Genomic DNA, 26,295 nt, shown 5'->3' with positions numbered 1-26,295 from the left:
CCCCCCCTCCCCCCTCCCTCCTCCCCTCTCGTCCCCCTCCTCCCTCCCCTCCCCCCCCTCCCACCTCCTCCCCCCTCCCCCCCTCCTCCCCCCTCCTCCCCCCCCCTCCTCCCCCCTCCCCTCCCCCTCCCCCCCTCCCCCCTCCCCCTCCCCCCCTCCCCCCTCCTCCCCCCCCTCCTCCTCCCCCCTCCCCCTCCTCCTCCCCCCTCCCCCCTCCTCCTCCCCCCCTCCCCCCTCCCCTCCCCCCTCCCCCCTCCCCCACTCCCCCTCCCCCCTCCCCACTCCCCCTCCCCCCTCCCCACTCCCCCTCCCCCACTCCCCCACTCCCCCTCCCCCTCCCCCTCCCCCTCCCCCCTCCCCCTCCCCCCTCCCCCCTCCCCCTCCCCCCTCCCCCCTCCCCCTCCCCCCTCCCCCTCCTCCTCCCCCTCCCCCCTCCTCCCCCCTCCTCCTCCCCCCCTCCCCCCCCTCCTCCCCCCTCCACCTCCCCTCCCCTCCCACTCCCCCTCCCCCCTCCCCACTCCCCCTCCCCCCCTCCCCACTCCCCCTCCCCCCTCCCCACTCCCCCTCCCCCCCTCCCCACTCCCCCTCCCCCCCTCCCCACTCCCCTCCCCCCCTCCCCCTCCCCCCTCCCCCCTCCCCCCTCCCCCCCTCCCCCCTCCTCCTCCCCCCTCCCCCTCCTCCTCCCCCCTCCCCCCTCCTCCTCACCCCTCCCCCCTCCTCCTCCCCCCTCCCCCCTCCCCCCTCCTCCTCCCCCCTCCCCCTTCTCCTCCTCCCCCTTCTCCTCCTCCCCCTTCTCCTCCTCCCCCTCCCCTCCTCCTCCCCCTCCCCCTCCTCCTCCCCCTCCCCCTCCTCCTCCTCCCCCTCCCCTCCTCCTCCTCCCCCTCCCCTCCTCCTCCTCCCCCTCCCCTCCTCCTCCTCCCCCTCCCCCTCCCCTCCTCCCCCTCCCCCTCCCCCTCCTCCCCCTCCCCCTCCCCCTCCCCCCTCCCCCTCCCCCTCCTCCTCCCCCCCTCCCCCTCCCCCCCTCCCCCTCCTCCACCTCCCCCCACCCCCCTCCTCCACCTCCCCCCACCCCCTCCCCCTCCCCCTCCCCCTCCCCCTCCCCCTCCTCCCCCCTCCCCCTCCCCCTCCTCCTCCCTCCCCTCCCCCTCCTCCTCCCTCCCCCTCCCCCCTCCTCTCCCTCCTCCCCCCTCCTCTCCCCCCTCCCCCCTCCTCCTCCCCCCTCCCCCCTCCTCCTCCCCCCCTCCCCCCTCCTCCTCCCCCCTCCCCCCTCCTCCTCACCCCTCCCCCCTCCTCCTCCCCCTCCCCCCCCTCCTCCCCCTCCTCCTCCCCCTCCCCCTCCCCCTCCCCCTCCCCCTCCTCCTCCCCCTCCCCCCTTCTCCTCCTCCCCCTTCTCCTCCCCCCTTCTCCTCCTCCCCCTCCCCCCTCCTCCCCCTCCCCCTCCTCCTCCCCCTCCCCCTCCTCCTCCCCTCCCCCCTCCTCCTCCTCCCCCTCCCCCTCCTCCTCCTCCCCCTCCCCCTCCTCCTCCTCCCCCTCCCCCTCCTCCTCCTCCCCCTCCCCCTCCTCCTCCTCCCCCTCCCCCTCCCCCTCCTCCCCTCCCCCTCCCCCTCCCCCTCCTCCTCCTCCCCCTCCCCCTCCCCCTCCCCCCTCCCCCTCCCCCTCCTCCTCCCCCCCTCCCCCTCCCCCCCTCCCCCCTCCTCCACCTCCCCCACCCCCCTCCTCCACCTCCCCCCACCCCCTCCCCCCTCCCCCTCCCCCTCCCCCCTCCTCCCCCTCCCCCTCCCCCCTCCTCCTCCCTCCCCCTCCCCCCTCCTCCTCCCTCCCCCCTCCTCCTCCCTCCCCCTCCCTCCCCCTCCCCCCTCCTCCTCCCTCCCCCTCCCCCCTCCTCCTCCCTCCTCCCCCCTCCTCCTCCCTCCTCCCCCCTCCCCCTCCCCCCTCCCCCCCCCTCCCCCTCCCCCTCCCCCTCCCCCTCCCCCTCCCCCTCATCCGCTTCTCCACCCTCGCACCGCTTCGGCCTCTCAAAATTGTGGGTGAGGATTAGGGGGTGGGGAAAACTTCGTCTTCACACCGCGAGTGGCTGAGTTCGCTGCCAATCATAATCCGATAGGCTAAACAGTCGCCAAGGGGCGTGGTTGTTAAGAATGCCAATCACATTCTAGCTCCGCTGTGATTGGTCAATTGCGCTCACAGCTGAGGTGACTTGTCAGCACTGAGACCCGGAGTGAGTGTGGGGCCTCGGGGTTGGGGTGTCGGTCTGGCCCGGTGCCGGTCCTAGTCCCAGACCGGTTGGACGTGGTAGGATGCGGGCTCAGGGTCGACGTTCAGAGAGTGAGGATTTGCGGCGGCCTCGGAGCTTTATAGTTGCTGGCCTGGTGGCTGGGGCCGGAGGCTGGGAGCAGTCGGGGGGCTGAAGGGCTACGCGAAGCGGAACAGATCACGACCCGAGCCCGAGGCTCAGTGACGGACGCCGCTCTGCTGCCCTTCACAGCGGGCGGTGACTGCAGCGGCCTGGGCTGAAGTGGGAAGTGTTTTGTCCTCGGCTGACGGACAGCCAACGTCAGCAGTCTCGCTGCTCTATTTACCGATCTCTTATTGTAACTGCTCCATAGTAATTTTAATATCTTTTGTTTGTAATTGATTAGCCTTGCACTGTCCTGCTACAAACAACCCTTTTCACATCTGTCACTGATTCTGAGTGTTGCGTAGTGGCTGATTTCCCCGGGACCAGGGCACTGTGATGGTCGGGAGCCCAGTCACGGATTGTGAATGTGTTGAGAGACGCCAGCACTTTGGGACACATTGTCCCAATACACGCTGCTCGGAATTGGAAAGCTTGTTGCTGGTGATCAGTTATCGTGTTTCGGTTCATTGCAGGATCTTCTGAAGATGCTGCTTTAATCTTCGCCAGAAGGAAGGACTGTCCGGCCCAGTGTCCTCTCTGAGGCTGGAGTGACCACTATGGCGAAGTCCTTGTGGACAAAGTTGAAGTCGTTGCCCCACCGGCAGGACCAAGCTTGCGTAGATCTGACGAGTGACACTGTCGCGCTGGACTTCGCTGATGATGTGCAGGATGAAGAGGCGCCCACGTTCACCAGTGCGAGTATCCTGCAAGTGGACGCATGGGGCCGGGCGGATGGGAGTAGGGAGCTGCAGACTGTGGTTTGCAATGGGACCAGCGGGGCCAGTGACGAGGAGGATACGGCGGCTCTGCAGAAGCCAGAGCTCAGGGGCCGTGGACTGTACGGTGAGGAGGAATGCAGTCACTGCGTTAAAAACTCCGAACAGGTCAGACAGAGAACAGTGAAGAGAAAACTCTGGGTCGCTCTTACGCTCTATGGTTTATTTACCATTGGAGAGCTTGTGGGTAAGTTTGCCTTCAACTATTTGAACTACAGAATATCCTACACAGATTTTAGAATATCTAACACTAGCGGGTAAGTCTGGCTTCAACTATTTGAGCTTTTACTGAATATCTAACACAGATTTATTTCTCTGAAATTCCTGAGGTAACACAACTATTTGGTGAGATACTTTGGATCAGCTGGCAGGAAATGATTGGATAAAAATCTGTATGGTACCTTTTGAGGGTTTCTGTACACTGCAGAATTGGCCAGTTGGTCTATTATTGTCACCTATACCACCAAAGCTTGAAAAACTTGGTGATACAGATCACACTCAGTGACGGGGAAAATGTTAGACTCCATTATTAAGGAGGAGGTGTGGGGTACTTGGAGACTAGTGATAAACTAAGTCAAAGTCAGCATGGTTTTTGTGAAGGGAAATCTTGCTTGACAAATTTGTTGGAATTCTTCAAGGAAGTAACAAGCAGAGTGGACAAAGGACAGGCAGTGGATGTAATTTACGTGGATTTTCAGGAGGTGCTTGATAAGGTGCCACCCATGAAGCTGCTGAACAAGATAAAATCCTATGGCATTACAGGAAAGATACTGGCGTGAATAGAGAAATGGCTGACAGGCAGGAGGCAGCAAATGGGAATAAAAGGGGCCTTTTCTGGTTGGCTGCCAGTGACTAGTGGTGTTCCTCAGGGGTCAGTGTTGGGACAGCTGAATTTTCATTATTTGTCAGTGATTTGGATAATGGAATTAATGGCATTGTGGCAAAGTTTGCAGATGATCCAAAAATAGGTGGAGGGGTAGGTAGTGCTGAGGAAGCAATGCGATTACAGCAGGATTTCAACAGATTAGAAGAATGTGCAAAAAGTGGTAGATGGAATGCAGTGTTGGGAAATGTATGATAATGCATTGTGGTAAAAGGAACAATAGTGCAGATTATTATTTAAATGGGGAGAAAATTCAAACATCAGAAATACCAAGGGACTTAGGAGTCCTTGTGTGTAAGACTCTCAGAAGATGAATTCACAGGTTGAGTCTGTGGTAAAGAAGGCAAGTGCAATGTTGGCATTCATGTCAAGGGGAATTGGATATAAAACTAGGAGATAATGCTGAGCCTTTATAAGATGCTAGTCAGGCCACTCTTGGAGTATTGTCAAAAATGTTGATCCTCATCTCTCAGAAAGGATGTTTTGTCATGGGAGAGAGTCCAGAGGAAGTTCACAAGGGTGATTCCAGGAATGAAGGGGTTAACATTTAAGGAGCATTTGGCAGCTTTGGTCCTGTACTCTCACAAATTTAGAAGAATGTGTGGGGATCTCAGTGAAACCTACCCAATGTTGAGAGAACTAGATAGGGTGGATGTGGAGAGGATGTTTCCTGTGGTGGGTGTATCGAGAACTAGAAGGCACAGCATCAAAATTGAAACCTACCCAGTGTTGAGAAGACTAGATAGGGTGGATCTGGAAAGGATGTTTCCTGTGGTGGGGTATCCAGAACTAGAAGGCACAATCTCAAATTTGAGGGGTAACCCTTTAGCACAGAGGTAAGGAGGATTTTTTTTTTAACCAGAGAATGGTGAATCTGTGAAATACTCTGCCACAGAATGCGGTGGAGGGCAAGACTGTGAATATATTTGAAGTGAAAATTGGGCATCAAAGGATGTGGCAAGAAGGCAAGTGTATGGGGTTGAGTGGGATCTGGGATTTGCCTTGATTGAATGGCAGAGCAGACTCGATGGGCTAAGTGACCTGATTCTGTCCCTACATCTTATAGTCTTAAATCATTACACCAGTGCGTTGCGGTAGAACAGGGTTAAAAAGAAATACTAGAATACAGAAAGGAGCGTAACAGTGACAGGGAGTGCGGACAAAATGGTGGAAGGTCAAAAGTCCATCTAACTGCACCTGAGGTCTGTTCAGTAGTGCAGTAGAAGCTGTCCTGGTCCATGCTTTTGTATCTTCTGCCCAATGGACTTTATTCCCTGACATGGAGAATGAGGGGAGGGCAGATCTTGTGGAGGTATACGAAATTGTGAGGGGTACTGGTAGAATAAGTGAAAGCAGGCTTTTTCCACTGAGGTTGGGTGAGAGTAGAGCTGGAGTTGTAGAGGTTTAGAATGAAAGGTGAAATACTAAAGGCATCTGTCTGGTTCAATCAGGACAGGCTATTGGTGATGTTCATTTTGAGGAACCTGAATCTCACAATCTCAACGCCGTTGATGGCGGCGTATGTCCCCAACCCCCCACCTCCTTCCCTTCCTGAAGTAAAATAATCAGCTCTTTGTTCAGCTGACACTGAGAGAATGTTTGTGCCCTTCCTGTTGACTTTCTACTGCAGGGGGTGAGGACGTTCCTGTCAGCTGTACTCTTGGACTGACAGATGCTCTGTACCATGATGGGACAGAAGCCACATCCACTCACTCCGACAGAGAGGCATAGAACAGTAAGAGGTAGGAGAAGCATTACACAGTGAAACATAATGAGTGGCAAGGTTACACAAATGGGCTTTGTGAAGTCAACCTGGGGCTGGGAAATCTCAATGTGCTGTGTACATCGTGCCTCCTTGGAGTTCTGGGAGTGAATGGTGGGAGGACCATTAGACATGGGATCAGAATTAGGTCATTTAGCCCATCAAGTCTGCTCCACCATGGCTGATTTATTATCCCTCTCAACACCATTCTCCTGCCATTCTCCGTGACCTTTGATGCCCTGACTAATCAAGAACCCATCAACCTCTGCTCTTAAGTGTGAAAGCTGGATTGATGGAGAGGTGCTGGTCGATGAAGTTGTGCAAGAGAATCAAACAAGTGGCAAAGTTTAAACTTGGACTGAAATACAACATGCTCATCCTCGGGTTGTGTTGATTATTAACACATACAACAAATCTCTCTGTTGTATGGGGCAGCAGAGTGGTGCAGTGGTTAGTATAGTGTCGATGAGCTGGGTTCGATTCCCACCATTTGTAACCAGATTGTACGTTCTCCCCGTGACTATTTGGGTTTCCTTTCACATTCCAAAGGTGTACAAGAAAGTCACATGGGTGTAAGTGGGCAGACCCTACTCATTGGGTCAAGAGGGACCAGTTTCAACGTAAATGACTGTTTGATGTTGTGTTAATGAGTGGTGGGTGAGGAGTGTGAGGGATCTCCTTGTTGGTGAGTGGGGAGTGTGAGGGATCTCCTCATTAATGAGTGGGGAGTGTGAGGGATCTTGTTAATGAGTGGTGGGTGGAGAGTGAGGGATCTCATTGTTGGTGAGTAGGGAGTATGAGGGATCTCCTCATTAACGTGGTGGGTGGGGTGTGAGGGATCTCATTAATGTGGGGAGTGTGAGGGATCTCATTTATGGGTGGAGAGTGTGAGGGATCTCCTTATTAATGAGTGTGAGGGATCTCATTTATGAGTGGTGGGGAGTGTGAGGGATCTCTTCATTAATGAATGTGAGGGATCTCCTCGTTAATGTGGGGAGTGTTCCAAAGGTGTACAAGAAAGTCACATGGGTGTAAGTGGGCAGACCCTACTCATTGGGTCAAGAGGGACCAGTTTCAACGTAAATGACTGTTTGATGTTGTGTTAATGAGTGGTGGGTGGGGAGTGTGAGGGATCTCCTTGTTAATGAGTGGGGAGTGTGAGGGATCTCCTCGTTAATGTGTGGCGGGTGAGGAGTGTGAGGGATCTCCTTGTTCCTATGTTCATTAATCATTTGAAGTGAATTTTCATTTTTCCTCTCACCCAGGAGGATGGCTGTCGAACAGCCTAGCAGTTATGACGGACGCTGTTCACATGCTGGCCGATGTGCTGGGGATTGCAGCTTCCTTGGTCGCACTCTACCTTTCTGCAAGGCCTCCAACCAGCAGGTTCACTTTTGGTTGGCATCGGTTTGGTACGTGGCCTGGTTTTTGTGCATAAGCAGGTGAATAAAGGTGGTCAATGCTCCGTGCCTCTGTCCAGGTGGACCCATACACCTGCTCAAATCACGTGGCAGCAACTCAATGTATAAAAGCATGCAGACATGGTCAAGAGGTTCAGCTGTTGTTCAGACCAAACATCAGAATGGGGAAGAATTGTGTTTTAAGTGACTTTGACCATGGAATAATTGCTGGTGCCAGATGGGGGTGATTTGAGCTCGTGCCAAACCTTTAATCTACTCCAAGGTCATCTAACCCTTCCCTCCCACCATACAATATAGGAGCAGAATTAGGCCATTTGGCCCTTTGTCTGCTCCGTCCTTTCATCATGGTTCATCCAATTTTCCTCTCAGCCCCAGTCTCCTGACTTCTCCCTGTATCCCTTCATGCCCTGACTAATGAAGAATCTATCAACCTCTGTCTTAAATATAAATCAACACTTGGCCTCCATAGCTGCCTGTGGTAATGAATTCAACAGATTCACCATTCTGTGGCTCAAGAAATTCCTTCTCACTACCATTCCAAATGAACATCCCTCTGTTCTGAGGCTGTGCCCTCTGGTCCTAGACTCCCCTACATAGGAAACATCCTCTCCACTTTCAATCTGTTGAGGTCTTTCAGCATTCAATAGTTTTAATGAGATCTCTCCTCATTCTTCTGAATTCCTGTGAATCCAGGTCCTCATACGGTAGCCCTTTCATTCCTAGAATTGTTCTTGAGAACCTCCTGAACCATCTCCAATGTCAGCACATCCCCTTTAAGATAAGGGGCTCAAAACTGCTCACAATACTCTAATTACGGCCTCACCGATGCCTTATAAATCCTCAGCATCACATTCTTGCTTTTATATTCTAGTCCTCTTGTAATGAACGCTAACATCACATTTGCCTTCCTCACCACTGACTCAACTTGCAAAGACTTTTGAATTTTCTCTCCATTTAGAAAATAGTCAATCCTTTCATTTCTTCTATAAAAGTGCATGACCATACACTTCCTGACACTATTTTCCTTCTGCCAGTTCTTTGCCCATTCTCCTAATCTGTCCTAATCTCCTAATCTGTCTAAATACTTCTGTAGCCTCTCTACTTCCTCAAAATTATATTCCCTCCACTTATCTTCGTAATGTCTGCAAACTTGGCCACAAAGGCATCAGTTCCATCATCCAAATCACTGACATAACTTAGAAAGAATCAGTCCCAACACAGACCCCTGTGTACCACCACTGCTCACCAGCAGCCAGTCAGAAGAGGCTCCATTTATCCCCACTCTGTGCCAATCAGCCTCTGCAGTATCCATGAGAATATCTTTCCAGTAATACCATGGGCTCTTAACTTGTTAAGCAGCCTCATGTGTGGCATCTTGTTAAAAGCTTTCTGAAAATTCAAGTACACAATATTCACTGATTCTCCTTTGTCTATCCTGATTGTTATTTCTTCATAGAATTCAAACAGATTTTCAAGGCAATATTTTCTCTTGAAACCATACTGACTTTGGCCTATTTTATCATTTGCCTCCAAATACCTGAAGACTCCAGTGTCTTCCCAACTACTGAAGTCAGGCTAACTGGCCTATAATTTCCTTTCTGCTGCCTCCTTTTTTTGAAGAATGGAGTGACATTTGTAATTTTCCAGTGCTTTGGAACCATGCCAGAATCTGATTCTTGAAAGATCATTACAATCTCTTTAGCTTCCTTCCTCAACCCCTGGAATGTCATCTGGTCCAGGTGACTTTATCTACCTTCAGACCTTTCAGCTTCTGTCGTGGTTTCTCATGCCCCACAAACGACCAGGAGACGCAGAAGATTCTTCAAGAAGGGTTAAACTTTAATTTGCAAATCAAAGCTGAGACAGTCAGTGAGCTAGTCGCTGATTGCCCACCGATCTTTGAACACAGCATTTTTTATAGTAATCTCCTGGTTTAGTTGCATTAGCATATCCAATCGGTCTATAGTTGCGTATCACAAGTACATCCGCCACTATTGTTTCTACCCATTGACTTAATCATGTTCTAATCTACATCTCTTAGCTACCTCTCATTACCACACCATTGTCTTCTACATTCTTAAGATTTCATTCTCTTACTAAGTTGGATACATGCATAGCAAATAGCAAGTTCAAAGCTGACTACATAGTTTTGATTACACAGCAAACAATGCAACTTTTATACTCCAATATATCCCCCCTTTGAGACCCATAGGGTCTCACACAGAGAAAGACTAAGAGTCTGCGCACAAAAGCCCCAATAAACTCAAGCACTTATTCCCAAATCTCGGGTTAAACTATAATTTTCTGCGCCAAGACCTCAAAGTATTCTCTCCCTGTTACCCTGGCCACTGAGCCAAAAACCTTTCCCTCTACCTGGGACAGGGAAAAAGACTCAGAAGCCCTTACAATCTACTCCCACACTGTTGTTTTGCTCTTGTTCATCCTGCAGGTGTTGTAGGCTGTAACAATACATTTTCGGTGTTTCGTTCTCCACTAAGCTTGCTTCAGTAATTGCCACGAGCATCGGAAATTGTTTGGTTGCAGCACGCACTACAAGAGATTTGAGACAAGGAAGAAAACAGCACAGCACAAGCACACAGCTCAACAATACGATACTGACAGTTATTGCCATTTTAGTCAGCCATGCTCCCCATCCTCCGAGTCTACTTTCTAACCCCTCAAATAACTGATGTCTGGACCCTGCATTCTATGCGCATACCTCGCACTGTGACAAGACAAAGTCCACTGAAGCCTGTAAATAAGGTGACCAAAAACCATCCTTCTTTATTTTCTTTATCACTTCCCCCCTTGCACAATGGTCAATCCCATACACTTCTGAAATCAGAATCGTCAGTAGAGGGGTGGACGCTACCAACAAACCGTCTTCCATGCTCCACAAGCCTTCTGGGTTCCGCTTGGCCCCCGTTCGTCTCCACATTCTCTGTTCTGCCAAAGTTGCCTTACCTTGTATTTCAATTAGGTCCTCTACCACAAGTTCTGGAGCTGGGCTTACCTGGGGGGCAATGACAGCTGTTGTACATCCAGACGGTTTTCTGGCTGCCTTGTCCGCAGCTTGATTTCCCTTTGTTATTACATCATTTCCCTTTTTATGTGCCTGGCATTTTACTATAGCCAATGCTTTAGGTTTCATTATGGCTTTTATTAAGTCTAGAATTTGCTGACAATGTTGTATGGGATCTCCACTGCTTTTTTTTTAAAAACCTGTCTGTTTCCACACTGCCCCGAACAAATGGCATACTCCATGAGCATATGCCGAATCAGTATAGATGTCTACTTTCTTACCTTCCATCATTTCACACGCAGCTTTCAGGGCTTTGATTTCCGCTAGTTGGGCGGAACACGGTTGGGGACAGGACTCCAATTTAATAATCTTATAGCTTGACTGATCCTGCTGCACGACTGAGAACCCTGCATGATTTCCATCATAATCCCTATAACAAGAGCCATCTATGAACAGAACCTTTTTATCTGCATCCTCTAGTGGTTCTGACCGTAAATCTGCTCTCAATTTGGCAAATGCCATCGTCTTACCTACACAATCATGGGGTTCTCCTTCATAGTCCAAAGGGACAAAATCGGCTATATTACTGGTAGTGCATCTCTGTATAGTTATGTCTGGAAATGTCAATAGCATCTGATACGCTGCTATCCTGGCTGGCGTCAGCACAAATTTCCCTCTTTCCAGCAATTCTGCTACTTTGCGGTGTGTGTACAGAGTCACAGGATAGCCCAGGGTTACAGATGATGCCTTTTCATATGCATAGTACAGCGCCGCCAATCCCTGATAACAGGATGGATACCCCTGAGCCACCTCATCTAGTCTCGTACTGTAGTATGCTATCGGCTGCTTTGCTTTTCCTGTGCCTGTCTCTTGTGTTAGAACTGCTGTGACATAACCCTACTGTCTGTTGGATACATACAAATGAAAAACCTTTCTCGTAGTCAGGCAAAGCTAATGCTGGTGCTGACTGCAATTCCTGCTTAATAGTATTGAAAGCTATCTCCGCCTCTTCATTCCACTGTAAGCCGTTCTTCAAATTTGTATGTCTTGCTTCTTTCATTATCTTTCTCAAAGGTGCCACAATCTCAGCATGTTCTCCTATCCAATCTGAGCTGTACCCTGCCATTCCCAAAAACGTCGTCATCTGCCCTACAGTCTGGGGTTTTGGGGCCTTAGTTATTGCCTCAATCTGATCTGGTGCTATCGCCTTCACTCCCTCGGATATTACCCTGCCTAAGTATACCACTTGTTGCTTGCAAAATTGCAGTTTCTTTTTGGATACTATGTCCTCCGTGCGCCAGCTTCTCTAACAGAGTTATAGTGTCCTGCTCACACTGTTCCTTACTGTGGGAGCAAATCAACAGGACATCCACATACTGTAACAATGTACTTTCCAATGGCATGCCCTCTAAGTCTGCCTTCAACACCTGATTAAAAACATGTGGTAAATGTTTAAACCCTTGCGACCTTCTGGTATTGTATACTGAGCACCTCTGTAAGTAAATGCAAACAGATACTGACACTGGTCGGCTAGAGGAATGCTGAAGAAAGCCGAACACAAATCAATCACTGAAAAGTAACTTGCTTCTGGTGGAACATTAGACAAAAGCATGTGTGGGTTGGGGACTACCGCTGGCCAGTCCTCTACCACGTCATTTACCACTCGCAAATCATGCTCCAATCTCCACTTAGATTTATCTACTTTTAAGACTGGCAGCAACGGGGTATTGCATGGACTGTTTGTTCTTTTAAGCACTTGTATTTCAAGCAACCCCTGCACTGTCGATGGTATTTCCTCTTTTGCTTCTGGTCTCAGAGGGTATTGTGGTCTCCTGGGTGGAATTGCTCCTTTTTTCAGCCTTATTTCCACCGGACTAGCTGTTTTTATTTTCCCTCCGTCCGTGTCATGCTGTGACCACAGAATAGACGGCAACTCATCTAACCTTCTATCTTTCTGCTGGCCTCTTTCCTTTCCCAGCAATGGCAGGTGTGGTTGGGGAGTTATTTCGACCTCTCTCACTGTCCCTACCATATCTACACTTACCATTATTTTAATACAATTGTTGTTTTTCCATTTTTCCCAGGTTTCCTGAATCTGATCTGCGATGTCTCCTATCCAAAAGACATTAGCCTTCTTGTCTTCTCGCACTATCAATTGAGCCCCTGCTCTTTCCACACTCAGCCCATTTCTGGTGCATTCTAATTTTAATTCCAATTTCAATAAGGCATCTCTGCCGAACAAATTAATCGGAGTTCCTTTAAATACTAGCACCGGCAAAACAATTCCTTTATTTCCCATTCTCAACTGCACTGGAGCCGTGCACTATGTCAACTGTGTTTTCCCTGAGAACCCTACCGTCTTAATAAACTTTCCTAACATGGGAAGGTGAAGGGCATACTGTGGCTGTACACAAGTGTACGTGGCTCCAGTATCTATCATCATTGGTGTCAGTTGCCCTTCTAACATAACCTGAACAACGGGTTCCTCGTCTGCTTCCCTTGTTATCATTGGGTAATGTCCCTTCCCACTTGAGTTCTCTGGGCACCCCTAATACCTCGCATAGGGGTTCGCAGGTCCGCTTGGGCCTGTGGGGGCTGGTCCTTGGCTAAACTTTAGTTCCCTTATCGGTTCCTGCTGGTGTGTGACAGGCCATGGTGTAAACGGAGAATCTCTTCTCATGTGACCTGGCTGATTACATCCCCAGCACAACCTCTCTACCTCTCTTTCCCCCTGTTTCCTCACTGGTCCCTTCTGCCTATAGCTCCTCTGTCCCCCTCCTTGGGACTTCCAGTCCTGTCTGGGCTGTTTGAATTTATTTAGTCTGTTCCTGAAAGGGCATTTGTGGGAATGCTCCTCCAAAGACGCTGATTATTGGCATGGGGTTTTCCGGCCCTTGTCTTACAGTATGATCGATTCCTCCATATAGCGGTGCTTCATCCAGTTCGATGGCTGTACTCGGACCGGTGGTTGCTGGCAGCATCTTTTTGCTTTTCTCTTTTTGAGTTCTTTGAGCTGCATTTGTATTAACTTTTTTTGCACCTCTTCCTTCTGCTCAGCCAACCTTCATTTGTCTTTCCGGTATTTCTCAACGCCATGGACTACGTGGTCTCTAAATTCTTGTGGGGTCATTGACGTCAGCCCAACCACTTCCTCCAGTTTGGATTTTACTTGCGGAGGCATTGCATCCAAAATGCTATGTCGGAACAGTGAGGTCATAAATAAGCTATTTTCCACCTCTTGCTCAGTCTCCAGTCTCTACCTTTTCAACTGGTTTTCTATGTAGGCTGCTGGGTTTACAGTGTCTCCCAGTGGATCCCCCTTTAAGGCTTTGGGGTCCACTTTGGGTGGATAAAGCTCCCTGAGAGCCTGCCATACCCTCTGCCTCACTCTGTCAAACCCGTCTCCGTTAGTTCCTGGGTCGATCGAGTTTACTATGCCAGCCATTTCCATTAGTTCGTTAAATTTGGAGGTTCCCATCAACCTTATCAATAGTACCTTCAAATCTCCCATAGCCAATAATTGTCCCACTGGTTCTTCTTCAAAGACTCTAATCCATTTTCCTGCTCCTTCATGTAGATTGGGCAGAGTGTTTTTCAGCCCTTCTAGGTCCTGGGATCCCCAAGGGATATACTGCACTTGTCCTGATCCTTTTACTAACAACGGCATCATTCTTCTTCCTTCTTCCCACCTGCCCTGGCTCTCCTCCTCGCCTTACTCCCCATCTGTCTCAGGGTATGTCTTTACTGCCTCCCACACAAATTTCTCCGGGGTCCTCTTCTTCACTCGGTCTCCCTGTGGAGTCCTTCCTTTCTGTCCTAATTCAATACTTGTTTGGCCCCTGGAGTATTTTTCACATCTCCTCTGGCAATCCCCTCTCAGTAATTTATCTAGCTCTCTCTCTACTTCTGCAAGTCACTTCCCTACCGCCCCCTTCTGCTCTTCTAGGCTTCTGCCTCCTACTTTTTCCCCACAAATTCTCACATCCTCTCTCTCTCCCCACTTAACTCTTGCCCCTCCAATGAGTCACCTTCTCTTTCTTCCTGTCCATGTCTTTACTCCTGTGGCAGGGACTCCTCATGATCCTTACACATGCTTGATTCCCTTCTCTCTTGTGTTTCTCCAAGACTCTCATCTCCTATCTTTTTTCCACTTCCTCTTGAATGCCTCATCTCTTCCTGCCCTGATGAGCCACTTTCTTTTCTAGTCTGTTTATTTCTATGGTATAACCCGGGGGTCGGCAACCTGCGGCTCCCGAGCCATTTGTGGCTCTTTCACCTCTGTGCTGCGGCTCCCTGTGGCTTTGGGAAATAATTGGTCAGTATTTAATTAAAATGTATTTTATGTTAGTTTGTTAGCTTTTGAAATGTAATTCTAAATTTGAAGATTATGGTGATCTTGTACAATCTAAGTGTGGCGACACATTTCCTGGCACATCCGAAACGGCTCACAATTAGCCAGCATTCCGGCTAAGGGAGATAGCCTACGGGGGTTTGTGAGTACGCGTCTTTTGCAGCATCTGCGTCCATGGGGGCTGGGTTGAGGGAGGCTTAAAAGCAAGGCTGTTTAGTTCGAATAAAGCTATCTTTGACTGCAGTTTACTGACACCGCTACAACGTGTTTTTATCGCTGGCTGTCCAGACGGAAGGTGCTGAAACGCTTTGTCGCGTGTCTGGAAGAAGTGAAAACTTTCCTGGGCAGCAAAGGGCTCAACTTTCCTGAGCTGGAACAGCCAGAGTGGCTGGAAAAGCTACACTTCATGGTAGACATGACAGCGCACCTGAACACGCTGAACACAGCTCTTCAGGGGTAAGGACTTACAGCCCTGCACATGTTGGAGGATGTTTTGGCATTCGAACGCAAGTTGACAGTGCTTGCCAGAGATTTACAGAAAGGCACATTGTCTCACTTCCCCAATTTGAGAGAGTTCAAACAAGGTCACGACATGATAATTTCGGAGTATTTACATTCTGCAATCATCGCAATGCAAACATCGTTTGGGAAACGCTTCTGTGAGTTCAGAGAGAAAAAAAACACATTATCCTTCCCGGTCACTCCCTTAAGCATCGATCCTTCCCTACTGAATACGACTGCATTGGCAGGTGTGAGTCAACCTGATCTTGAGATGGAACTGGCCGACATAGCCGACAAAGACATATGGGTGTCCAAGTTTAGACGCTTGACAGCAGACCTTGAAGATGTTGCCCGTCAGAAGGCCGTTCTTGCTCAGAAACACAAATGGAGTGATATTGAAAACCTTCCAAAACCGGACAAACTTGTGTTCGAAACATGGAATGCTATGCCCGACATTTATGTAAACATTAAAAAGTATGCGCTTTGAGTCCTGTCGATCTTTGGATCCACATATGTAAGTGAGCAGGTGTTCTCCAACATGAACTTTATTAAAAACAAACATCGCGCACGCCTCACAGATGACAGCTTGCGATCCTGTGTAAAGATGAAGGTGACGTCATACAGCCCTGATGTGCAGACGCTGTGCGCTGAGGTCCAGGAGCAGAAATCCCATTAACCAAGTATGATAAATATTTTAATTGCCTATTATTTTATGTATATTCATATTTTTTCATTGTTCAGTGAAATAGTCCTTTTATTTTTCAGGATGACAGCTGGCTGACGTTATTTTTGGTTTGCTGCTGGCGGGAAATTTAAGTTCGGCATTTTTCATAAATACAAGAAGGACTCAAATAGACATTGAGTATTTTACTTAAAAGTAACCTTCAACCCATCGTCTTTTTTTCGGAGTTCAAAATGTTTTTGTTGCATGCAGAAATGTAATTTTGTTTTCTCTGCAGGAGTTCATCAATTTCATAAATGCAACACATTATAGTTTGTTTATACATAGCATAAAGGCAAAAAAAACGTTGTATGCAGTGTTATTTCATTTTAAATGTCAAACGGGTTTTGCGGCTCCCAGTGTTTTCTTTTCTGTGGGAAACGGGTCCAATTGGCTCTTTCAGTGGTAAAGGTTGCTGACCCCTGGTATAACCGATACTCCTCATACTCCTTTTCCTCTCTCAAGTATTTCATCCGTTCAATCTCTTCTTTCATTTCTCTCTTTGCCTGTTCCACCTTTATCCTTTCTGCCTGTATCTCCTTCCATATTGCTGCTTTTTCCTTCTCGTATTGTCTTTTTTCCTCTTCATTATCCCAAATTTGTACTTCTCCCTGCATGTTTGCTGTTCCCGTCAGCAGGGGGCACTGCTTAGGGGTTCCTTCCTCATTATAGGGAGGGGGCTTTTCTGTTTCTGTCGCATCCGGGTACGGAGCTGAAGCCAGCTTCTCGCTGTACCCTCCTCTCTCTCTGACAGGCTGTTTCTCCAGCACCTTAGTGTCTTCCTCGTTTGTAATCAATATTCTACCTGTCCTCCTCAGCCTTTCTCCCTCTGTTCTGAAGAGTTTCAGCACTTCCATTTCTCGTTCTCTTTTTTGCCCTCTTTTCTTAGATTTATCTTTTGGTTTGTAATTTTTAATTAGTGCCTCCATTTCTTCGCACAAGCTTACATCAAACATTCCTTCGCTAGGCCATTTTGTGACCAGGTTTTTGGTTCTCTTTTCCCATTTTTCTGAAGTTTTTGTGATGATATATTTATTTACCGGGATTTTTTTGTTCAGAATCTCTACTGTTGTTCCTTTACCTGTCATGTTGTTCTCTCTTTTTAAGGTATTTCAGAGATTCACAGTTCGTTTACTGGATAATATTATTTACTCTAATTCTATGCCTAGTCTATCATCTATCTACCAGCGCTTTAAACTATATATTGGACTTCCCTTGTTTCCTATTCTGTTCTGCCTGTACAGACCTCTACTCAGAGCGGTATCCACAGAACTTTCTCTTTGCACCTCGTCTATTCAGACCCTTATCTCTTAAGGCGTTATCCATGAGGATTTTCTCTATTTTCCTTTCCCTGCCCGTTTAGACCTTCGTTTCATACGAAGCGGTATCCACAGGGACTTACCAACACCACGTGGAATTTTTCTTCACTTAACTTCTTATTAGCTTATCTGTACTTAACCTCACTGCAGTGTTCTTGATCAATCCTCTGAGCCTCTGTTAACCCTAAATTCTGCCAGATTCTTTGGACCGGAGAGACCCTTCGGCAGTGGTTCCACACATCTGAGACTCCAAGACCTCCCCAAAACCAACAGAATTCTTAGTCCAAATTGTTGCCAAAAGCGCTTACTTTTTGTTTGGGTGCACCCTTAATTCTGTTGGCCTTGTGGGGATCGCTAGAGGACTGGGAAGCGTCCCCAATCTGCTGTTTCCTTTCCGCGGGTCTCTTTCCGGTCCTGCCGTGGTCGGCTATTTTGTCGTGGTTTCTCGTGCCCCACAAATGACCAGGAGACGCAGAAGATTCTTCAAGAAGGGTTAAACTTTAATTTGGAAATCAAAGCTGAGAGTCAGTGAGCTAGTCGCTGATTGCCCACCGATCTTTGAACACAGCATTTTTTATAGCAATCTCCTGGTTTAGTTGCATTAGCATATCCAATCGGTCTATAGTTGCGTATCACAAGTACATCCGCCACTATTGTTTCTACCCATTGACTTAATCATGTTCTAATCTACATCTCTTAGCTACCTCTCATTACCACACCATTGTCTTCTACATTCTTAAGATTTCATTCTCCTACTAAATTGGATACATGCATAGCAAGTAGCAAGTTCAAAGCTGACTACATAGTTTTGATTACACAGCAAACAATGCAACTTTTATACTCCAATACTTCCCATACACCTCCCTAGTAATAGCAACTTCACATGTTCCTGCCCCCAACACTCTCAAACTTCCAGCATACTGCTAGTGTCTTCCACAGTGAACACTAATGCAAAATACTTATTCAGTTCATCTGCTATTTCCTTGTGGCCCATCACTAGCTCTCCAGCATCATTTTCCAGTGGTCTGATAGCTACTATTGTCTCTCTTTTACACTTTATAAACCTTAGGAAACATTGGACTTTGAATATAATTAGCTAGCTTACCGTATTCCATCTTTTCCTTCTTTATGACTTTAGTTGCCTTCTGTTGGTTTTTAAAAGTTTCCCAATTCTCTAACTTCCCATTAATTTTTGCTCCATTATATGCCCTCTCTTTGCTTTTATGTTGTCTTTGACTTCCCTTGTCAGCCATGATGGTCATCCTGCCTTTAGAAAACAACTTCTTTGGGATGTATCAATCCTGCACCTTCCAAATTCTGCCCATTGTTGTTCTGCTATCATCCCTACTAGTGCCCTCTATTAATTAACTGGCAAGCTCCCCTCTCATGCCTCAGTGATTCCCTTTACTCCACTGTAATACTGATACATCTGACTTATGCTTCTCCTCCTCAAATTGCAGAGTGATTTGTATCTCTCCTAAGGGTTCCTTTACCTTAAGCTCTCTAATCAAATCTGTTTCTTTGCACAACACCCATTCCAGAATAACTGATCCCCTAATGGGCTCAACCATGCTCTAAAAAGACATCATATAAGCATTCTATAAATTCACCCTTTAGAATCCAGCACCAACCTGATTGCTTTTCCCCCCATCTACCTGCATCTTGAAATCCCCCATGATTATCATAACATTCCCCTTTTGACATGCACTTTCTATTTCCCAGTGTAATGTGTACTTGGCTACTCTGCGGAGGCTTGTACAGTATATAATTCCCATTAAGGTCTTACTACTCTGGCAGTTTCTTAACTCTACCCACAAGAATCCTACACCTTCTGACCCTTTGTCATCTCTTTCTAATGATCTGATTTTATTTTTTACCAACAGCCAACTCGACCATTATTTCTTTTGTTTTGTATTTGCACAGTTTGTTGTCCTTTGCACACAGATTGAACGCCAAGTTGGCGCAGTCTGCCTTTGATTCTGTGAAGGTCATTATTCAATTGATTCATTGAGCATGCCCGCAAGAAAATGAATCTCAGGGTTGTATATGGTGACATATGTAGTGTGTACTTTGATAATAAATTTACTCTGAACTTTGAAATTCCTCCTCCCTGCAGCCATCCATAAGTCTTCCCTGCCTTCTCTGTGTGGGTGACGGGTCAGTAGCCATTGTACCAGGCTTGGTTGGTGCATGCAGTAACGAGCTATATCTGTATGCTGACGACTCCACACTTTTTGCACCAGTTAGAGCAGGAGACTTTGTGGCAGCAGGATAATAGCAGATAATAACAGGATAACCAGTGTCAGCAGGCCTGACAAGGTGAAAGGCTGGGCAGACGACTGGAATGCCACCTTTGAGCCTACTCAGTGCAAGGCGACTGTGATGTCTAGGAAGAGGAATCCATCTACCCCGATCTGCATTTTGGGAACCGCAAGCTACATGTAAAGAAGGAGCTAGTAATCCTTGGTGTTAATATTGACAGTGAGTCGGTGTGGGATAAAACACCTTCCCACTATTTCAAACAAGGCTGGACCAAGGCTTGGAGCTCTGTGGAAAGTAGCATCCAAACTAGACAGAGGGCAGAGCCACGGTTTACAAAGCCCAGGTACAAAGTATCATGGAGTATGCCTGCTTATCATGGATGAATGCCTCAGAGTGTCCTTAACCAGCTTGATTCCATTCACAGAAAGGCTCTCAGGATTACAGGTTAGATGAAGCCACAGCTCATGAGAAGCTAGCCATCAGTAGCTTACATCACAGAGTCCAACCAGCCACAGCCCTGCAGACCTTCACGCCATGCTGCCTTCATCTTATGAGAGACGGCGCACCACATGATCAAGTTTATCTATGCCTGCTCATCACCGTTTCTATGCCTGATGCGAGAACCTACACACTGGACAGAAGCTTCCTTCACTGTGCTATCAGAATTTGGAACAGTCTTCCAGAAGCTGTGGTTGGAAACATCTGCGACGATGGGGGCCAAGCCTTCAGGAGTCGAGTGCACAATTCTGGGAGGGAGTCACATTCTTCTTCATAAGCTATCACGATGGGGACCAGGATGGCAATGCTTGGTTGTTGGCAGGTAGGATTAATACCTGATTTTCAAAGCACTTGTGAGTTATGTTCCGGCTAGACTTAGTCCTTAAACTGCTGGAGAACAGTGAGGAAAGATCAGGTGCTGTTTTCTCCCGGTAGGGATTAGTTTTTAGTTCCAGGTGCTCTTGCCATGTTTTGTCACCCTGCAACCTTATCCTTCAATCTCTCTGAACTATGGAGGACAGCATGTGTATAAATGTGTCTCTCCAGCAGACATCATCATCATCATCATGACTCCAGTGTTTCTACTATTTTTTAATGTTTCTTAATTGTATATAATGATCTTTTTATGTTCTATCACTGAGCAGCAGTGAACCATCTAGAAACATAGAGAACCTACAGCACAATACAGGCCCTTCAACCCACAAAGTTGTGCTGAACATGTCCCTACCTTAGAAATTACTAGGCTTACCCATAGCCCTCTATTTTTCTAAGCTCAAAGCCTCTTAAAAGACCCTATCATATCCGCCTCCACCACCATTGCTGGCAGCCAATTCCACGCACTCACCACTCTCTGAGTAAAATACTTACCCCTGACATCTCCTCTGTACCTACACCCCAGCACCTTAAACCCGTGTCCTCTTGTGGCAACCGTTTCAGCCCTGGGAAAAAGCCTCTGACTATCCACACGATCAATGCCTCTAACGTTATCTCGCTCTCTGAACCTTTTGTAAGCTTCTCTTTTCTTCTAGACTAGATTTATTACAGCCTTTGTACACCACGGTTCCTGTACCCTACCATAACTTCCCTGTCTCATTCTCATATAGGTTCTGTACCTATACAGAACTCTACACAGATATCCCCTGAATATTTGCCACATTTCTTCTGTACTTTTCCCTGAGAACATCTGTTTCCAATTTAAGCTTCCAATTTCCTGCCTAAGAGCCTTATAATTCCCCTTACTCCAATTAAATGCTTTTCTAACTTGTCTGTTCCTATCTCTCTCCAATGCTATTGTAAAGGAGATAGAATTATGATCACTATCTCCAAAATGCTCTCCCACTGAGAGATCTGACACCTGACCAGGTTCATTTCCCAATACCAAATCAAGTACAGCTTCTCCTCTTGTAGGCTTATCTACATATTGTGTCAAGAAACCTTCCTGGGCACACCTAACAAACTCCAACCCATCTAAACCCCTTGCTCTAGGGAGATGCCAATCGATATTTGGGAAATTAAAATCTCCCACCATGACAATTCTTATTATTTCACCTTTCCAGAATCTGTTTCCCTATCTGCTCCTCGATGTCCCTGTTACTATTAGGCACCCTATAAAAAAACACTCAGTAAAGTTATTGACCCCTTCCTGTTCCTAACCTCCACCCACAGAGACTCCGTAGACAATCCCTCCATGGCGTCCACCTTTTCTGCAGCCATGACACTATCTCTGCTCAACAGTGCCACGCCCCCATCTCTTTTGCCTCCCTCCCTGTCCTTTGGGAAACATCTAAAACCCGGCACTTGAAGTAACCATTCCTGTCCCTGAACCATCCAAGTCTCTGTAATGGGCACCACATCATATCTCCAAGTATTGATCTGTGCTTTAAGCCTATCTGCTTTATTCACAACACTCCTTGTGTTAAAATAGACACATCTCAAATCCCTTCTCTATCACCTGCCTATCCTCCCTCTCACACTGTCTACAAGCTTTCTCTATTTCTGTGCCAAACTCCTCTTCAGTTCAGTTCCACCCTCGAACAATTCTAGTTTAAACTCTCCCCAGTAGCCTTAGCAAACCTCCCCACCAGGATATTGGTCTCCCTGGGATTCAAGTGCAACCTGTCCTTTTTGTACAGGTCACTTCTGCTCCAAAAGAGGTCCCAATGATCCAGAAATCTGAATCCCTGATTGGCCTATCAGAGTTCTCTTTGGGAACTAGTTGACTTGATCAGTATTCCTGATCTTGCACTTAATAGAAAAAACATTTGGCAGTGTTGACACTCCTCTTGTGAGCTGGTTCGATTAAGCTGTAGCTGTGAGAATGTTAATGATTACTCACTACAGTCTTCAGCTACCGGCTGCTGGATCCTGAAGGTTTCACAATCCAAAGGCTCCTTGGAAGTCGAGAATGAGGCATCAAGCTTATTGTTTGTGGTTGTTTATTAAGCACTGAAATTCTGGTTTAATTGCCATTCAACCATACAGGAATACAGCTAAACGAAATGTTACTGTGGGGCCAAGGTGTAACACACAGTACCACACATGACACTAGGTACATATATTGCATAATTGTAGGCTGTATCTTGGGTAATGATGAGTGTGAGTACAGAGTGGAAAATAAGAACCTGGTGGCATGACAATAACCTATCCCTCAATGTCAGCAAGACGAAGGATGTTGACTTCAGAAGGAGTCAACATCGGTGGTGCGCAGGTGGAACAGGTCAAAAGCTTTAAGTTCCTTGGGGTGAATATCACAAATGACTTGACTTGGTCTAACCAAGCAGAGTCCACTGCCAAGAAGGCCCACCAGCGCCTTTACTTCCTGAGAAAAGTGAAGAAATTTGGCCTGTCCCCTAAAACCCTCACTAATTTTTTTATAGGTGCACCGTAGAAAGCATTATTCTAGGGTGCATCACAACCTGGTATGGAAGTTGTCCTGTCCAAGACCAGAAGAAGCTGCAGAAAATCGTGAACATAGCCCAGCACATCACACAAACCAATCTTCCATCCTTGGACTCACTTTACACCGCATGCTGTGCTGCCAGGATAATCAAGGACACAACCCACCCAACCAACACACTTTTTGTCCCGCTTCCCTCCGGGAGAAGGTTCAGGAGCTTGAAGATTCATACGGCCAGATTTGGGAACAGCTTCTTTTCAACTGTGATAAGACTGCTGAACTGATCCTGACCCGGATCTGGGCCGTACCTTCCAAATATCCAGACCTGACTTGCACTACCGTACTTTCCCTTTTCTATTTTCTGATTATGACTTATAATTTAAATTTTTATTATATTTACTTCGATTTGTACTTCAGGGAGCACAAAGCACAGAAACAAATATCACTGTGATGATTGTATACTCTAGTATCAATTGTTTGGTGACAATAAAGTATCAATAAAATACCATCACACAAAACGTTTAGTCCAAGACTGAGTTCATGAATGTTTCAGGAGTGTGTAGTTGAATGCAATGCAGCTTGTCTTCTGGCAAGTGAACACTAGGGGCAGCAGCGACCCACAGTGCCAGCCGCACTGACTCCGATGCCCCTCTCCTGGGCAGCTGTACACGGGTGACTCTGTGGCCTGAAACCTGACCGAGGCCCCTCCTGCCGTCCGCCAATAAATCAGTGAATGGGACTTGCAGCATTCCACATTAACAAGGTCTGGCGATCACAAGTAGAGTTACTAAGATGAGACTCGCTGTTAGACTGCACTCCAGCACCAGCCAGCTCCCTCACTTTCTCCACCAATCAGCAACTCACTAATGGGGCAGACCTGCAGTACCATGCAGCAGGGTCTTGTGATGATAAAAAGTACATTTAAAATGGACAGTAACACCTTTGGTTGTCTCTGGGATCAAACACGCCACCATCTTACTGGAAGCATTACAACGGCGAAGGCGGAGAGGAAAGAAAAAGCATCCGGAGACAAAGAAATGAAAAAGACCAAAAGTAGTTGTGGTCCTGAGAAGGGTCTCGGACCAAAACATCGATTATTTATTGATCTCCGTAGATGCTGCCTGATCTGCTGAGTTCCTCCAGCATTTTATCTGTTACTGCGACCTTCTAATGGACTGGAGATAACAGAAATTCCATTCATCAGTTAACCATTGGGTAGCTGGTTTCTGATAATATGGGCCAAGGTTGAGGCATGTTCAGCTGAGTGGAAGAACAGCAGATTTGAGGCCCATTGTCTAAATGGAGAGTGAAGTTTGATTGATCTAAGCACCAGGCCGAATTGGAAGGACCAGGTTCAGGCCAAAACATGGTGCAGGGCCCAAGACCAGAGATTCGATGCAGCAGGGTCTGGGTCTTGGTGTGTTGCCTGGCCAGACGGATTGAAAAGTTGGGCTATCAGAACAAGAGGTGAGGGTCGGGCTGGTTCTGCTTGCTCTCACTGACGTACACTCGGCTCTGCGCTGAACTGTGGTCATGGCTGTGGTCTACTCTAGACTCTGTGACGTACACTCGGCTCTGCGCTGAACTGTGGTCTGCTCCAGGCTCTGTGATATACACTCGGCTCTGCGCTGAACTGTGGTCATGGCTGTGGTCTACTCTAGACTCTGTGATGTACACTCGGCTCTGCGCTGAACTGTGGTCATGGCTGTGGTCTGCTCTAGACTCTGTGATGTACACTCGGCTCTGCGCTGAACTGTGGTCATGGCTGTGGTCTGCTCTAGACTCTGTGATGTACACTCGGCTCTGCGCTGAACTGTGGTCATGGCTGTGGTCTGCTCTAGACTCTGTGATGTACACTCGGCTCTGCGCTGAACTGTGGTCATGGCTGTGGTCTGCTCTAGACTCTGTGATGTACACTCGGCTCTGCGCTGAACTGTGGTCATGGCTGTGGTCTGCTCTAGACTCTGTGATGTACACTCGGCTCTGCGCTGAACTGTGGTCATGGCTGTGGTCTGCTCTAGACTCTGTGATGTACACTCGGCTCTGCGCTGAACTGTGGTCATGGCTGTGGTCTGCTCTAGACTCTGTGATGTACACTCGGCTCTGCGCTGAACTGTGGTCATGGCTGTGGTCTGCTCTAGACTCTGTGATGTACACTCGGCTCTGCGCTGAACTGTGGTCTGCTCCAGGCTCTGTGATGTACACTCGGCTCTGCACTGAACTGTGGTCATGGCTGTGGTCTGCACTAGACTCTGTGATGTACACCCGGCTCTGCACTGAACTGTGGTCATGGCTGTGGTCTGCTCTAGACTCTGTGATGTACACTCGGCTCTGCACTGAACTGTGGTCATGGCTGTGGTCTGCTGTAGACTCTGTGACGTACACTCGGTTCTGCGCTGAACTGTGGTCTGCTCCAGGCTCTGTGATGTACACTCGGCTCTGCACTGAACTGTGGTCATGGCTGTGGTCTACTCTAGACTCTGTGACGTACACTCGGCTCTGCGCTGAACTGTGGTCATGGCTGTGGTCTGCTCTAGACTCTGTGACGTACACTCGGCTCTGCGCTGAACTGTTGTCATGGCTGTGGTCTGCTCTAGGCCCTGTGACGTACACTCGGCCCTGTGACGTACACTCGGCTCTGCGCTGAACTGTGGCCTGCTCTGTGAATGGCCTCACTTTTGTTCTGAATGCTATTTTCTTACTCTTATTGTTTGCACAATTTGGTTTTTTTTCTCTGCTCTTTGGGTGTTTGACAGTCTATTTAACGTGTTCTCTTGGGTTTTTGTGTTTTGTGGCTGCCCGTAAGGAGATGAATCTCAAGGTTGTATTTAGTATTCATACTTTGAAACCACTGAAAAACCCACAGAACAATCCCATGTATCTTCAACTTTGGTTTATTGTCAGTCAAACTGTGCGCGTATACTGCCAAACGTTTCTCCAGACATGCACGCACACTACCAGAAATAAATTAATAAATAGTAAGGAGCATTTACAACACAAGTTTAAAAAGTAAACAGTATGACACTACTGGTGCTTCGTGCTCGATGAGACCTGGGTGGGGTGGTGCAGTGAGTTCTCGGCCTGGGAGAAGAAGCTGCTTCCCATTCTAACATTCCCTTGTCCCTCTCGGCCTGGATTCGAAATCACTTCCCATTCCCTTGTCCTAATACTGCAGTACCTCCTGCTGACAGTGGTCGGGTGGGGTGGTCAAAGACATTATGGGACTCATGGGAGGGATCATCTACAATGCTTGTAAATTGATATGCAACGCTCCTGATAAATATCTCTGCTGGGTGGAGAGAGTGTGGAAGGTAATCCTCTTGGGTGATATGGATGATTATATAAAGATACAAACAAGCATTAGAAAGTTAAACTATGGGAAAGCTAACAATTTAATACGGCAATCCAACAGGGATTACCCATGAGTACACTGGCTGTGTTGGGCACTAATGACATGGTCGCCCTCTCCTTGTCTGTTCTGTCCC

General features: G+C 47.9%; 2 protein-coding genes across 5 annotated transcripts in view; both read left to right on the top strand.

Annotated features, from left to right (window-relative positions):
• The first annotated feature begins 2,154 nt into the window (after positions 1 to 2,154).
• The window catches only part of slc30a4 (solute carrier family 30 member 4), a 38,739-nt gene continuing 14,598 nt past the window's right edge, over positions 2,155 to 26,295 (top strand). For 2 of the 4 annotated variants that reach the window (XM_059953101.1, XM_059953104.1), the window contains exons 1-2: positions 2,225 to 3,361; positions 7,085 to 7,231. In XM_059953101.1, coding sequence (XP_059809084.1) covers positions 2,956 to 3,361; positions 7,085 to 7,231 — 553 coding nt within the window. In that variant the 5' untranslated portion in view covers positions 2,225 to 2,955. The other 2 variants (XM_059953102.1, XM_059953103.1) reach the window with 2 other exon arrangements.
• Positions 7,271 to 26,291, top strand: LOC132382666 (uncharacterized). Its single transcript, XM_059953105.1, has 2 exons — positions 7,271 to 15,794; positions 15,880 to 26,291. Exon 2 carries the CDS (start codon positions 24,480 to 24,482, stop codon positions 25,455 to 25,457), a length of 978 nt encoding a protein of 325 aa, XP_059809088.1. The 5' UTR covers positions 7,271 to 15,794; positions 15,880 to 24,479; the 3' UTR covers positions 25,458 to 26,291.

The sequence above is a fragment of the Hypanus sabinus genome, chromosome 28, assembly GCF_030144855.1.
Source record: "Hypanus sabinus isolate sHypSab1 chromosome 28, sHypSab1.hap1, whole genome shotgun sequence".
Taxonomy (NCBI): Eukaryota; Metazoa; Chordata; class Chondrichthyes; order Myliobatiformes; family Dasyatidae; genus Hypanus; species Hypanus sabinus.
Note: the sequence above shows the minus strand (reverse complement) of the source record. Positions and strands in the feature narration are given on the sequence as shown.